We start from the raw sequence: 16,095 nt of genomic DNA, 5'->3' as shown, positions 1-16,095 counted from the left end.
TAATATTAGCATAGTACCACAAGAGACATTCACCTAAAATGTTTGTAATTTTGTTCGATTAAAATTATATAGACAGTTTATTTGGAACTTTATCTGTAACACCTGTTCGAAAGATAATTACAAATAAAGACCCACATCCCAAACAATCAGGGTTAATCCTCTCTAACAAACTTGAAAGACAAATAACATCGCAGTATAACTTCTCTAAAACGTGGCAAAAGCGACCCTGGGCCTAGCGAAAACACCCTAAATTTGAACTTCATTTATAATTCCAATTAAGTTTCTTTTGGTCTTTTTTCTGTACCACGATTGCACATTTTAATTATATTTACTTTGAAAGTGCTTACTTTGGGATTTACATTTTGAATATTGTCTATGTTGGTTTTAGCTGATGGCACTCGTTCCATTGTTCATTAGAAGGCATTGTATTCACTCTCTAGAAAATTAGATGAAATTTATGAACTATACGAAGAGAACGAAAACAGAGTTTGATGAATTTGACATAATGAGAAACTAAGTTAGTCATAACTACGTTTATTGTCTCATAAGATGGTGAATTTTTATATGAAGATGCAAGAAAAATTTCCAGAATGCTTTGGAAAAGGTATATACAGGGTGTTTCAAATTTGATACTCACCATTAGGATCTCGGAAACTATGAGAGATACGATGATGGGTGAATTAGGACAAAGTTGCACATTTACCTGACTAACAATATGCCGTTGAGAAAATTTTGAAATTCCCAGTATATCCGGAGATATCCGGAAAAAAACCGAAATTTCGGATAATGGTTTTTATTTTTGTCTGGCTTTATTTTTCGAAAGATTCAAATTGTCACTTCTCCTGTGCTACATTATGGTGTTTCCAGATTTGATATCCGACGTTCCGTCTTCCGGCCACCATCATCAATTTTATTTTTTCTCATGGGTGCTACATTGGATTCTTCCTGTTTTGAATAGAACCGGATTTTACCTTTTCGATGCTATATCATAAGTTATCATTTTTTTCGAAAAATTGAAGATATTGAAAAAATTGATTCTTATCATAATAGGCTTTGACTTTGATGTTCCTAAATTTGACTTTCAATTTGTTACACTCAATGACATTTTGTTATTGTACATGTTATTGAATTTTCGGCAAAAAATGGCACTCATAGTTTCCGAGATCCCAATGGTGAGGATCGAATTTGAAACACCCTGTATGGCGGTTTATTTTGGGTTCGAATCGCTACGGATTATATCTGTTTGGAGAAATATTCTCAGAGAATTTTTCTCACAAGGACACCTTCACAGATGAGACATTTTTCAAAAAGTGTAGTTCACAGTGTATCAAATTAAACTTTGAATTGATGAATAACAGTTTCTGCCGCATGAAGTATTTTCAGAAATATACGGAATGGATATTTGCAGAGAGCGATTGTGAGCACAGCAGTTTGCTAAGCATCTTAAGTAGATGTTATAGGACAACAAGAAAGTCTTCATCTCTGTCGGTATCAGTTTTGGTAAATAAGAAAATAGTCAAAAACCAATTGCTTCAATATAACTGAGAATGGTAGAAGGGGGATAATTTGTCTTTGGATACAATCGAAAGTAGAATTTAACATTTGAATTGAAAGAGGTATAAAGAGAATAATTTTTGAGAAATAACGGTTTTAGCTTCCTAGGCTCAATAGCTAGGCTTCAAGGCTATTTTTATGGTTTGTTGATCTTGGTCAGCAGGTTTGTATGCTGGATGTTCCGTCTTCGACTGCGGTAGATATTATAAAACACGATGACACAACGAAATAAGTGCTCTGGTCGTCCTAACATTCCAATTCCTCTACAAAAATTGGTCTCAAAGAATAAAGATGTGAGACATTTGACGTTTGAAAATAAAATACAAACTCAATATAATCGATGCTTAGCTTTATTATACATAACCTCAACAAAACCAAACTAATTAGGTGAAAGGTTGGGAAAACTCAGCTGGAAATAGTTTTCACATCCCCCGTCGCAGCAATTACCTCAATTTCCACTCTGGCGTTGAAGGGAAGTTTCCCTACTTGGAATGCAGATCTTGCCGGAAAATCTTTTGTGAAAACTGAAACATTAATAAAGGAGACTTAGAAACGAGTTTGTTCTCGGAGATTAGGCTGGTTGTTGATACTGTGGTGGATGATGAAAATTTATCAAGAGATTGATTTCAATCCGTTTGATGAGGGAGGGTGCATTTGGTGGGAGAGCCTCTCAATTGACTTTTCGGCTGAAGAGATAAGGAAATTCAACTCACAAAATGAATACATTATCAACTTGCGTGATGTTTTACAAAGTACTTAATAATAGATTATCGATGAGCCTGTCACTCAATTAGTACTGACCACAAAATTTTTCTGTTTTATCTTTTACACATTAATAGGACCGTTTAAAAAATTGTGAGAAAAAAAAACCCGAGTGTATTTAAAAAATCAATACAAAAAAGAGAGAACACTCTAATAAATGTTTCCGTTTCGTTTTATTTTTTGCGAATGGAATATATTTCCAGAAAGACGAAATGAAAAATCATTATGAAAATAAATTCAATAATTTTTTTATGAAGACATGAAAACTCAAAGATTCTCACAGACAAAGCCTGATGAACTGTTTTCTTAGGTTTCGCTCCGTGTTCTGTGGTCCTTAATCTCACACAAATATTTTCACAACTTTTCAGTCGGCAGTCTCATTTACCATCTTCTGGTGATCATCAGAAGATGGCAAATGAGACTTTGCCGACTGTAGGGATTATGTGTTAGGTAGGGATTAACGGGAGTTATTGGAAGTATTTAGGAGTCAAAAGATTCTTCATCTGATTTGAAAATATCAAACTTCGTTCATATACCATATAATATAATAATATACCATAATTGTGATTTGAATTATTTCGGACCCACAGAACGTTATCAAGCAGAATCACTTCACACAAAAGTTATATACGATTGAACAAAAATTCATGTGCACTTACTAAACATTGTATTGGAACAGGACATAAAATTAAATTCGATCGATCAAAGGTTTTACATTCAGAAAAAAATAATTAACGAAAATCCGGGTAATATGAGCAAAAAAACAGTCATTAAAAATTCAAGTATAATTTATAATTATTTGCTAGACAGATGAATCTCGTTAATATTCTTAATTTAAAATAGTGGCACGTTGTATAAAATTCATTGAATGAGCATTTATGAAATAGAAATATTCCAATAATAAGGTCACTCTTGTCATTACAGTAAGCTTTGAACATGACATTAATAATATCAGATATCTGACAATTTTATAAATAATTTTCAATTGCAAGTATTGGACTTTTTTGGTTCTTTCCATTGTATTTCATTATATATATATATATATATATATATATATATATATATATATATATATATATATATATATATATATATATATACAGGGTGTCCCTGGACTTCCTCTTTTCCTCTCGGGAATGTATAGATGGGATACATATATATATATGTATATAATCTAGAAGAAAGGTTAATGTAGCTGGAATATAATTCTATGAAATCCTATACATGTATAGGATTATATATATATATATACATATATATATATATATATATATATATATATATATATATATATATATATATATATATTCAGTATTTTGAAAAAAATTGAAAAGAATAGCTGGGAAGAAAAATTTTGTTGAGCAGGAAAACCCTTAATAGTAATATACTGAAAATGTAGGTTACATGTAGGTTACAAAAACGATTTGAAGCTCTATGACTTCCATTTGATTATCTGCGAGCTCTTTCGACAGCTCGAAGCAGTTCTGGTATGCACTTTTTGGAATGTATCTGACCTCTATCAGCGATTTGATTTTTCACTCGTCAATCGTCGCCAAACGCCGTTCTTCCATGAGTCTCTTCACTCTTAGGAACAGGAAAAAGTCGCAGGGGACCAAATCTGGTAAATACGGTGGCTGAAGCATGATTAAGGTGTTGTTTCTGGCCAAAAAAAATACGAATAAGCAATGACGAGTGCGCAGGTGCATTGTCATGATGCAAAAACTATGAATGGTTTCTCTACAATACCTGACGTTTTCTTCGTATTGGTTGTCGCAAGCGATGCATAACTTCAAGATAATACTCCTTATTGAGAGTACGATTATTTGGCAAGAACTCTTGATGCACTATGCCACGGTCAACGAAGAAAACAGTGAGCTCTTCCATTGGGACGTTTTTATTTCAGTTTCGATGTCATAACCATATACCCATGATTCGTTGCTAGTTATGACCCTTTCAAGCAAATCTGGATTGCTGTTGACGTCATTCAACGACGGTTTTTGCCCAAAATTCAGCAATTTGGGAAAGAACTTTGCTGCCACACGCTTCATGCCCAAAATTTTAGAAAAAACTGCATGGCATGAGCCAACATTCTCAAAAACTTCTCTTATAGTGATTCGACGATTCTCCATAACAATTTTTCTCACTTTCTCAACATTTTCATCGGTTGTTGATATACTGTGACGTCCAGGGCAAGCGTCGTCATTCACATCATGTCGACATTCTGTGAAAAGTTTTTAGCACTTGTAAATATTTTTCAGACTGCAGTACAATCACCTTATGTCACTGTCAACATTCCATGTGTTTCTGAGCACTTAATTCAATTTTTAATACAAATTTGATGCAAATACTTTAATCCATTTCTTTCGATAACAGAATATCACCGAAGATAGAGGTCCAGACCTGTACTACGTAGAAATAAAGTTATCTTTAGGCAGCTCTGAAATTATTTAAATAAAATTTGGAATTTTAGTACTAAAATATAAATTCGGAAGTTTCTAGTGAAAGTGAACACAACCTTCTGTCAATGGCATCTACCGACATGGAAATTACCACCGTTAAAAACCCAGATATCACTCAACAACCAAAATCTTATTCATCTGCATTATCACAAAAATCAAACCAGCTTCCCACTAAGGAGCAAGCAATCGTCTTTACATCTCTGGATAGACTCCGAATACAGGATTACCTTCTCGAACTAGGGACTGTAGTTAACCCCAAACATATAACTTTCTGTTCTTGAATCTATGTGTACCTGTCCGACAAAAACACGTCGATCAGTTCTTGAGAAACCACGGTGAAATAAAAATTGATGGTATAAAAATTTCAGCAAGAAGATTGATCACACCATCAGAAAGACTCCTGTTGTCAATGTGAGTCCTACCATACCGCATGAGACCTTTATAAAAATCCTTGAGAATTTAGACCTGAAGATAATGTCGCCAATGACGTGTCTGAGAACAGGCGCAAACGATCCCGCATACAGCCATATTCTCAGTTTTCGAAGACAAATTCATATTTCTCTTCCAGAAAAATCACAGGTTCCTGAATGCATTGAATTAGAACATGAAGAAGTGCATTATAAAATATTTCTTTCTGCAGAAAACCATTTGTGTTTCAGATGTAAACGAGCTGGGCACCAAGCATCTCAATGCATCTCGCAGACCACATTATCCCAGTCTAAAGATACTCCAAACACCCTACTTCAAGAGCCACAGCCCATTCCTGGAATATCACACCCAATACCCGATACCAACCTTATAATTACAACCGCCACTGTCCATAAAATCCCTACTACTTCTACAACAAGTGAAGACGTTCAGCAGCCAAGAGTTATTTACAAGCAACTACAACTCACTTTTGATGATTCTACAGATCACACCCAGATAGATCCCCACACATCAAACAAAAGAAACGTTACAGATATATTGACACCACCATCCGATCATCTCAAAAATTTTTCAACCCCGAATGACAAGAAATCCAAAAAACATAAGACTGAAAAGAATCAAACAGAGTTTAACCCATCCGACGATGTTAAAGCGTTTATTGACAACAACCCTTCAAAATTTCCACTCAACAGCCAACAACTACAGAATTTTATTGAAAACTCTCACGGATCTAAAGATCTCTGCATTGCCAAAGATTATGTTAAGCATGTTCTGGTAGAGTGCCCGCTCTTCACAGTTGGGAGATTGAACAACAAAATTCCCTCCAACCTAAGTGAAATTTTCCAAAATACCAATACCAACAATATTGTTGAATTTCTTAAAAAATGTAAGCTTTTATTCAAACTGTAACGTAAACAACTGAATATTTTAGATATATTTTATATGTTTGCCGCTAATAGCTACGCCTGATGCGGTTTTTTCTAAATAAAAAAAATATGACCGAACACGCAAAGCACCTTTGACTATCATGCCTCCCATCAACAATCTAAACATGATAATCAGCTGAAGCTGAACATGACATGTGTTCAAGACGAATGTACTAATATACAAAAATTTTAAAAATGTTATTTGAATTTACGTAGGTCGCAAAATATGAACATTAACCTTATTTTTTGTATTCTGAATTCTGATAGGCTTTGCACCTGGTGTCAGTAACCTCTAGATAGTCTAGATCAATCACGCGACAGCGCGGCGCTAGACTAGAATGTTATACTCAACCAACCCGTCAGGTTCCACCTGCGGAAAGAAAATTTCAACTTGGTTACAGAGTTGTGATCACCTTGTTTCGTGTAGAAAACTGAAACGAGTTCATCAGCCGCTTGATCAGCTGCCCTAAAGAGAAATGCGCAATGCTGCAATGAATGACAGCTTTCTGCATGTGTCTGGGTGGTAAACCGTCATGATCTTGTGATTCAACAATAGATTCAATAATCGGATCATCTTGAAAGAATTTTCTAGATAAAGTATATGCAGTTCTGAAAGGAAATCTCGTTATATCATCCGTTTTTTTCCAGACGATATTCATGTTGCCGGAAGCTAATTATCATTATCATAATTATTATTATTATTCCCCCGAGGTTGCGCTGGTCGAGCCGCCATAATTTCAAGAAAGCGCCTCAGCATTATCAACCAATAACCACTCTACACACCTTCGGATAAGTGATCGTTGGGTCCGAGAATTATGTGCCCTCAGCGAGCGCGGTGAGCCAAGAATGACAGTCTTCTGCATTTGTCTGCATCTCGTCTGACATGATGCCGCATGATCTGTAGTATAATATTATTATCATACACACAGTCAGTATTCTTGTCGAAAAAAACCAGTGATCTCATTTATCAACTTGTTTTCACAGAAGGATTTGTTAGGATTTTTTCCATCGGATACCTATTGATCTACCAGCATATTTGATATTTCGACTAGCTGGTTCACTATATTGAATTATTATAGCTCAGAAAACTGACCCGGCTTCGCATATCCCCACATTTTTCCTGTTATAGTTAACATCAGCATATAACCAATAATAATGGCCATTGATAACATCGACTCAAAAAAGTATGTTCACAACAATCGAGATCAAAATTGAAATGAATATATTTTTTGATAGATTGATTGTTGGGAAAGAAATGTTTCAGCCATCTACTTGTTCATCTCCAAAAAATGTAAAAAATGTGGAAATCTTTTAAAGGAAGAAAGAAAGCAAATAATTCCATTTGTAGATCATACAAAGAAGTACCTTTTGTACACATACTGGAAGGAAAATCCCTTTAGAAACAACTATTTTCATATAATCAATGAATTACATGAAAGAGAAATAGTTTCGAAGACGGAAACGATTATGGAAATTAACAATCGAAACATCGTGAAGTAACTTGGCTTGAAATTTTTTAATTTTCATTTCATTTCAATTATTCAATTTTCGATTTTTTGCTCAAGTACTATTTCATTGTTATTTCTTTTCAGGGTTTTCCTGCTCAACATAATTTTTCTTCTCAGCTATTCTTTTCAATTTTTATTTTCATTTGTTATTTCAGAGATTTCAAATCATATCATATTAGACAATGGAAGTCAGAACTGATGAAATTCGCCACTGTTCCGTATCGTTCAAAGTTTGTAAATACAGGTACAGATTATATAGTTCGGCAACCGCGCATTTTTTAAAAGAAAAACGAACCGTATTGGTATATACGAAAAAGTAGTATGTTCCTTGAGTTTATGAAAGACGGAGCTCATGATATATTATTATTGTTTCACCGGTTCGTGATACATTTGAAATTAGTTATTTGTTTGTTCGGGAACAATTTTTCGGAAGATCTTTCGATAAGAGTTAATATTTCCTTCATTTTTACATTTTACCTACCTATTTTCCCTAATTACCAACGTATTGGGTAGAAGGTAGGAATTAGCGACATTTTCTGGGGTAAGTTGTGAATTTTTTAATAGAATTAGGTAATATTTACAACATATTTTTTGGTCCATGGAGCCGGATAAGGAAATAATCGGGAATTTAGTTGTTAATTCGGTTAAATAAAGTAATTGGCGGTGTTGAGTTACCATTTTGGTGTATTAGCGGGCGACGCGCAAAAAGTTCGGGTTTTTGGTTGGTCTCTTATCTCGGTTCCTTTTCAACTCGGTTTTGACTTGGCATATTTTAAATAGGATTTTTGGGTGCCTTATTGTTATTGTTTGTTTACTTTCGTTTTGAACTATCACAATTGAAATCGGAATCAGTTTTGGGGCATAAAAATTGTGATTTACGAATGGACGGTAATCGCGGATAGAGATAACTTATTGCTTTGTTTATTATCACGAACTAGAGTTTGATCTGAAATTATTTGTTGAATTTGACACGAGGTGCAGATTGATTTTGAGCTTTGCTTAACAATTTATTCGATTTCTTTCACTATTTTTTTGTTTAGGTTTTACTAATTTGTTATAAAATGACAGGAGGTACGGTTGCAGAGCGGAAGGTGAAGGTTTTGACCGCAAAAAAGGAATCATTGTTTACCAATTTGCAGAGTTTATAAGATTTGTCAAAAGAAGTTAATGATCCAGTAGTAAGGAAAACATTTGAAATAATGGTGAGGTCGTTACATTTAACGCGTAGTCAAACAAAAGTTGAATACTTCCACATGAAAATTGAATTATACAAAAACAGTTTCCTATTCAGTTTGTACTCCAAACATCCGTTATGGAATAGAATCAGATGTCTTTCACTGGATTCCTACATAATATAGTACATAAAAATGGTAAAATTTCACTTAATAGAAGACCGTCATCTTCAATGGCGGATATCCCATGTTTTGAAATAAGACAGTTGCCTTATTGTCTCTTCAGCACCAATATGGATAACATCACATGATAAAGCGTGAGATAAAGCACACTGAATTCATTTATGAAATTACGACCTTATGTCATAAATGAGTTGAATCTACCCATGTCATCGATGACAGAACGTTGGTTGAATACGCCGTTCGGAAGCAAAGGCCAAAAAATTTAATAATAATGAAAATAATGATGAACGGGTTCATTTTAGAGTAGATTATAAACTTTTATTGCAAAATATCGGTAACATAGAGTGAAATTGCGTCAAACAAGGAGGTTCAAATATCTTTGTTATAAATATTTTAAATGAATGTTTCAGTGAGGAATGCGTTCAAATCATAAGGCTCTAAGTCTATGACATGTTTTTTCAGTTCTATTTTGAAAACTCTAATTTTTTTAGTCCGGTTAATTCTGTTAGGACGATGATTGAGAAGCTTGATTGACATGAAATGGGCGCTTTTTTCAGTTGCTGTTAGTCTATGAAGGGGATTCATACATTCATTTGTTCTAGTGGGATACTTATGTGCAGGTATATCCTCAGTGAAGACTTGTGAATTTTCGTAAATGATCATTAGACATTCATAGATATAAATCGCGTAGATTGTAATTGTATTGGAATAGTGTTTTGCAAGTTTGGTCATAATTTGAGTTGTTGCTTTCTCTCATTAATCTTTTTAAACTATGACGATTTCTCCGATATTTCGATTCCTACCCCAAAAAATTAATTCCGTATCGAGCAATCGATTTGAAATTATCTATGTTTATTGTCTTTGTAGCCTCGTTGTGCAAATATTTTCATGCAACTCCAATTCCATGCGATATTCCACTGAGTTTGTATGCGGGGTTATCAATCGGAGAAAACGGAGAGAAAACGAGAGAGAGAGAGAAAAAGAAATAACAGTATTTGATGACAGCCATTCGATTATTTGATTCATTCCTAACCATAAAAATCTGTTTTGAATTGAAAGAGGTATATTTTTAGGAGAAATTGATTTTTGGTAAAGGAACGTTTTGGCTTTCCCCATCATTTTACCCATCATTTTACAAAAACAATAAATAAAAATGTGGAAATCTTTCAAATGAAGTAAGAAAGCATATAGTTCCAAAATATACTATTCACGAAGATGTTTGTGCATACATTTTTCGGTATATTCTGTTTCGTATTTTTATTTCACTTCAATTTGAATGACGGTTGACAAGTGGTACAAAAAAATTGACTGAGATTTTTTATTTTTTGTCTTACTACAAAAAAAAGGTTTCATCCGAAGGGTTCGTTAGTTTATTGGAGAACTGTAGTTTACTGTTCAGTTATTACTGTAGTTTATTTACTGTTTAGATATTTCATGGATGAGTATATTTCATTTCCATACTGGCTCAAAAAAATATATTTTTACTTGAAATTCATTTTATTTCTTCATTTGATATTCCAAAAACCAACTAACATGCGGCCATTCTCCAATATCGAGAACTTCAACATGCTGCCAACCACTATATTTGCCCATCAAAAATAGAAATTTCACCTTCAGTAAATAATAAAACTTTATTCATAATGATGTATATCACCTAAAAATCTGTTTATAAATGCAAAGATTCGGCAACTTCAACAATCAGTGACAGCATACTGTTTTCACTTGTCCTGTAGCACCAATTGCATCGATTTCTACCCTTGCATTTAATGGAAGTTTTGCTGCCACTATTGCCGTTCTAGCAGGAAAATCTTTCGTGAAAACTGAAAAATGAATAAATGTGAATAACAAAATTTCAGTAACAGCGGATCCCATTGTTTAGACTGATTTCAACCCATCGGTAAATCTTTCACCATCAAGTGCTGAAGTGAAATCAAGCAGTTATTCACTGTATTGAATGATACAAATGAACAGAGTACTCTCTGAGTGTGCGATTGACGACCATGTTTTTCCTTTATTTGATTCCCAAAGAAGATATTAACGGAAAATTAATACATTAATACGTTACTTAATATTTAAAAAATCTGTTGAAAAATCTGTTGTAGTCTGTTTTTCCGTCAACCAGCTGATGCCCCTCTTCGAACGACAACTCTCAGAAGTCAAAACTTGTACGAGCTGAGGATTAACGTGGTCTTATCTTCCAAAATGCACGTCCTAGCACGGAAAATTAATAACACCCTCCATGATGACAAAACAATGTTTACACTAATTACTTCATTAGACACGCATTTTGCTAGAAATTATATTCCTCGGTCGTACCAGTTCGACTGGAGAAGCTACTGTATAAGAAATCGCGTTTCTGGTAAGGTTATTAGTATGAAAAATGTTTTACTATCATGGTTAGGTCCAACAAAATATTTCACAAAACCTGTTTCATTCTAAAAAAAGCACGCTTGTTATGCTGAGCAATAGTATAAGATATGCCCTGAAAACTTATCGCAAGGTCAAACACGTGTTGTGAATCTTGTGAGAATACCACATCAAAATGTTATCAAATAAACCTACCTACAAGTACCCCTACCTTTTTTAAGGACAAAACAGAAGCACTATAGGAAAATCTTTTAGGCGCTCTTGGAGCTGTGTGGCACATACCGCTGCCGGTTGAAACCACTAATCGGTGGTAATCATTGACCTATATTGCTTACCGTTGACAGTGATGTCAACGTCGTTTCCAGAGAAATATGGACCAATGACGCCGCCAGCCCAAAATCCAACCAAAAAGTAACTTTTTCGAAATGCATTGCACGTTCTTGGATCACATGAGGGTTTGTAAAGTCCTAAATTCGACAATGTTCCCATACCCATCTATCCAGAAATGGGTCTCATCGCTGAAGATGAGATTTCAATGAAAATTAGGGGCAGTTGCCAACTGATCCAGAGCTCATTCAGCAATTTCACGTCGTTATCTATGGTCGTTTACCTTCAGTATGTGGATCAATTGAATTCTGTATGCGTGCAGACCCAAGTCACGACGCAGAATTCGCCAAGTTGTGGTCTGCCGAAGGCCGAGTTCCTGTGAGCGACGCGAAATCCAATGCCTCGGATTCTCCTGCATACTTTCAAAGACAACGGCTATGTTTTCGGCAGGTCTTGCGTTTCGTCAACGTTCTGGTGTTGGTTGATCAGTTACTGAACCAGTAGACTGGTTCAGTAACTGATCGACGTTGATTTTGATGAAACAATGTACGTATTGTTGAATGCTATATCCACCAATGATGGTTTAGCAAAACAGAATGAATAAATAACAACTGATGCGACAGATGTAGCTTCGAAAAGTTGACCGTTATCAATTGTCAAAGTTCGTAAGTCCCTGTTGGAATACCCTATAGTTGCTCCCTGTATCTGAATGAACCTAGTTTATAGCTCGTTTAGATTATCAAGTGGTATAATTCTGGTGTATTTGTAAATTTGAATACTCCTGTAGTGTTTTCACATGTTTTCATTGTCGTTTATATCATATTTTCGATTTGTTATTCGAATATTTTGTTAAATCATAGTTACCGTCAGTATGTATCGGCAATAATAACATTTATTTCAAATATCTTTCATAATAGGTAAATGAGATTATACCATCTCCGGTATGAGAAGCTGAAATAATAAGTGCAAGTATCCAGTCCTTATATCCAATCCGACGTACTAGTTAAACTTAAAGTAAAAGTGGAACCTCTGTCGTGAAATAAGTTCAAAAGATGTACTATTCCTAAACACCAAAACTACAATTCTTTTCTAGATACGTATTCCTTCAATAAAGTGGGCGTCTTCAGTAAACATCATCTCATGAAGACATCAACTCAGTTGGTGAAACGCGCATCGAGAAGAGTTGTGGTGTTTGGGAACAGTGCATATTTTGATACTATTATAGCACCATGTTTACGCGCCTAGCTCACGATGCACCGTTCTTCGATTTTCGAGTCATTTCACCCGACAGACTTCAATGACACTTGTCTGTTATAAAACATTGTTATCTGGTAGGAATGTCATATTTTGCCTTATATACAATACATATTCCAAACAAGTATCATTTTGAACTAAATGACAAAATACCTATTCATCCCTATTTGATAACTAGAATTTGGGATCTCTTGAGCCAAATGAGTCTATTGAATACACTTTCACTCCCTGGAACAAACATACTGTCTCCCAACGCGCGTTTCGCTAACCAAGTTAGCGAAACTTGAAGGTAGTGAAACGCGCGTCAAGACACAATATAATTGATCTAGAAAGAAAAAAGTGTTTTCAATAGATTCGACCAATCCCACTCCGTAGTTTGGGAGAGGGTATGACTTATGTTAGTTTTTGCAAAGGAAATTTTTCTCTTCATCTACGTAGTAGCTGAAGAAAACGGCCCAGGCAAAGCTCTCTGGCTCACAGAGACAGGTGTGCCTGGCCATCAGTGATGCCATCAGTACCACCTGGTCAGCAGCGATGGAGATCTCTCTAGATCCACCTCCTCTCCACATTCTCTGGAGAGAGAGGCTAGATGGACTGCATATAGACTTGTGCATATTGCCAATTGCACAACAATTTGATGCAGAGTGCAACAGAGTGTTGGTTGACACAAGAAGACACTATGCCTTCAACTGTCAACTACGAACTGCCTGTATTTCAAGCGGAAACTTACTCTATTGAATTATGTGAGGAAAGATTGGAAAAATCCAACCTCATACACAAGTCAATGAAAATATTTTTGGACAGTCAAGTGGCGTTGAAAGCTCTTGGCTCCTGCCGAGCAACGTCTAAATTGGTAGCAAATTGCCAAAAACTCTTCTCGATAGGATGAATTACCAGATTGTCTCTGGTCTGGATTCCTAGCCATACTGGCCTGGAAGGCAACGAGGCAGCTGACTCCCTTACAAAGAAGGGTGCTGCAAGCAGCTTTAACGGACCACAGCCTGTCGATAGCATCGCTTCAGGCTTCCCAAACAAAGATTGAACACCTGGATGGCAAGAAGATTCATGAACTTCTGGCAGAATCTTCCAGGATTGGCTCACTCCAAGGCGTTTATTCACCCTTCGAAGCTTGATACTAAACAGTTGTTGAACTACAGTAGGGATTAACTACGATGTCTAACAGGCCTTCTTACAGGTCACTCTCATTTGAATCATCATATGCAGAGACTCGGACTGTCGGAAAACAGTGTGTGTCGCCTCTGTTGGAAATGATGAAACAGCAGAGCACAGAGTTCGGCAGAGCCGTACTATTACCATCTAACCTGAAAGACTACTCACCATACAAACTAATCGGCTTCGTTAAGAAACTAGGTTTTGGTCTTGTGTGAATACAATAAACCGTTGCGGGTTTGGACCTAACGTAACCTAACGTTACCCAACCTACACTACGTAGTAGTGTAGGTTGGGTTATAGAAAAGGCTTATTTTTGATAAGAAAATTTATAGAAATTGATAGTCCCAATTCTGTAGAAAATACATGGAGAATAATTCAAGGCAGAATGTCTGTATTTCCGCAGTCGGGAATCTTTGAGTCAATGGTCACTATAGGCTTTTTATATGTGTTCACAATCCAGATATATGCAATCAAGATCAACTGGAAACTCATTTCATAATGAAATTTCATGCTGAAGTGAAATATCCAACGGATTTTATCTCAATATTAGCATTATTGCCAGGAATTTTTTATTACATTCTCCATCATATTTGCGCCGTGTGAAAATTGTTATATTGCTGAACCAAGGTATAGTATTCGCCACCAGTGAAAATGAGTAAATTAGATTTGATCGATTAACTATCGCTACATTTTTGTTATACGTTTGCAAAGTCTTATTGTTATTAATTTTTTAGGTTAAAACTGGGTCACCTAGTGAAAATTGGAAGTACCCAACGTTGAAAAATTCATAAAAAGTATCGATATAGATATTTTTTTCGCTTATGCGAATGTTGTTTCACTAATGAGTTCAGAAACATGTATGGAAGACTCACTAATTTTTCCAACTCAAACGAGTTCGATAACAGTCCTGAAATATAAAGTCTAGCAGTATCCTCGTGTACTTACATTCTCTATAAACTTCGTTCATAGCAGCAAAGTCGTTTATATCACTTAAAAAAACCGTAACCTTCACAACTTTTTCCAAGAGGAACTGCCTGCTTCTAATATCGCTTTCAAGTTCTTTAGCGTCTGCCTCACTTCGGAAGTGAAATCGTCATCCACAAGTTTCATCGTATCTTTGTTCACCCCAAGTACTCCGGAAACGTATATAGTATTGTCGAGCACGACTGCTTGGCTGAAATAAAATTATATTTGTTACTTATCGTCATGTTCTGAAAGCTATTCGGACATACCTAAATGGAGAATTGAAGTTTGGCGCATTCTTTGTGAAAATTATTCTTTTTGTTATTGTCATTTTCCAGTAGTGACGTTTTATTTAGAATGTCAGACGTTCAATTCAAGTAATGACAGATCCATAAATGGATACAGGGAGATCATCCCTTCAACGCCATCACTTTTTACACGAATAAATAAAGGAAATCTAATAACAAACAAGGAAAGATTTTGAGGATGAAAATTGTGAAAAAATGTACTAGCTAAGTGTAATCACTAATTAGATATTCTTAGGTGGTTTCTGGGTTCATTATCTTTCACAATCTCAAAAGTGAACTAATCTGAATCATCTAAGATTCTGTTCGATTGTTGCAAACTGAAAAGTTCACAGCAAATAATTTCTGCGTAATATAAACCTCTGAACAAACTGATTAGTCCGTAACATGTCGCATTGGTTTGTTTCAAAAGTTCAAATCAACAAAAGCGTAATTTGAATCAGTGCACTTTTGCCAACGTAACACGAGTCAATCAATCAATTCAGCATTAAAATTGAAAGCTCGAGATTCGATGAATTCGATGCATTCAGATAAAAAAGACAAAAGTGTGACTTATTTTCAAGAACTGGAGAAGAAACACTTAGCTCAGCCAACTGTGTCAAAACTTTTTTCAGCGGCTTCTAATCAAGACTACGACGGATTCCGAGCTTCCTACAATATCTCTTCGCTAATTACTCAAACAGGTAAACCTCACACTATTGGAGATGTTTTAA

At 35.3% G+C, this 16,095-nt stretch overlaps 2 protein-coding genes across 2 annotated transcripts in view; one reads left to right on the top strand and one right to left on the bottom strand.

Moving 5' to 3' along the window:
• LOC111509913 (heterogeneous nuclear ribonucleoprotein C) overlaps positions 1 to 16,095 on the top strand; it is a 650,389-nt gene that overhangs the window by 509,934 nt on the left and 124,360 nt on the right.
• Positions 1,887 to 15,494, bottom strand: LOC111509914 (reactive intermediate imine deaminase A homolog UK114). Its single transcript, XM_023165774.2, is given in 4 exon segments — positions 1,887 to 2,078; positions 15,060 to 15,137; positions 15,140 to 15,288; positions 15,347 to 15,494. Coding segments are annotated over 4 exon segments (408 nt in total). The 5' UTR covers positions 15,409 to 15,494; the 3' UTR covers positions 1,887 to 1,959.

This window comes from Leptinotarsa decemlineata, unplaced genomic scaffold, assembly GCF_025532065.1.
Source record: "Leptinotarsa decemlineata unplaced genomic scaffold, Ldec_3_MD MMD2_tig00000035_RagTag_RagTag, whole genome shotgun sequence".
Classification (NCBI taxonomy): domain Eukaryota; kingdom Metazoa; phylum Arthropoda; class Insecta; order Coleoptera; family Chrysomelidae; genus Leptinotarsa; species Leptinotarsa decemlineata.
This window is presented reverse-complemented; position numbering and strand designations above follow the sequence as displayed.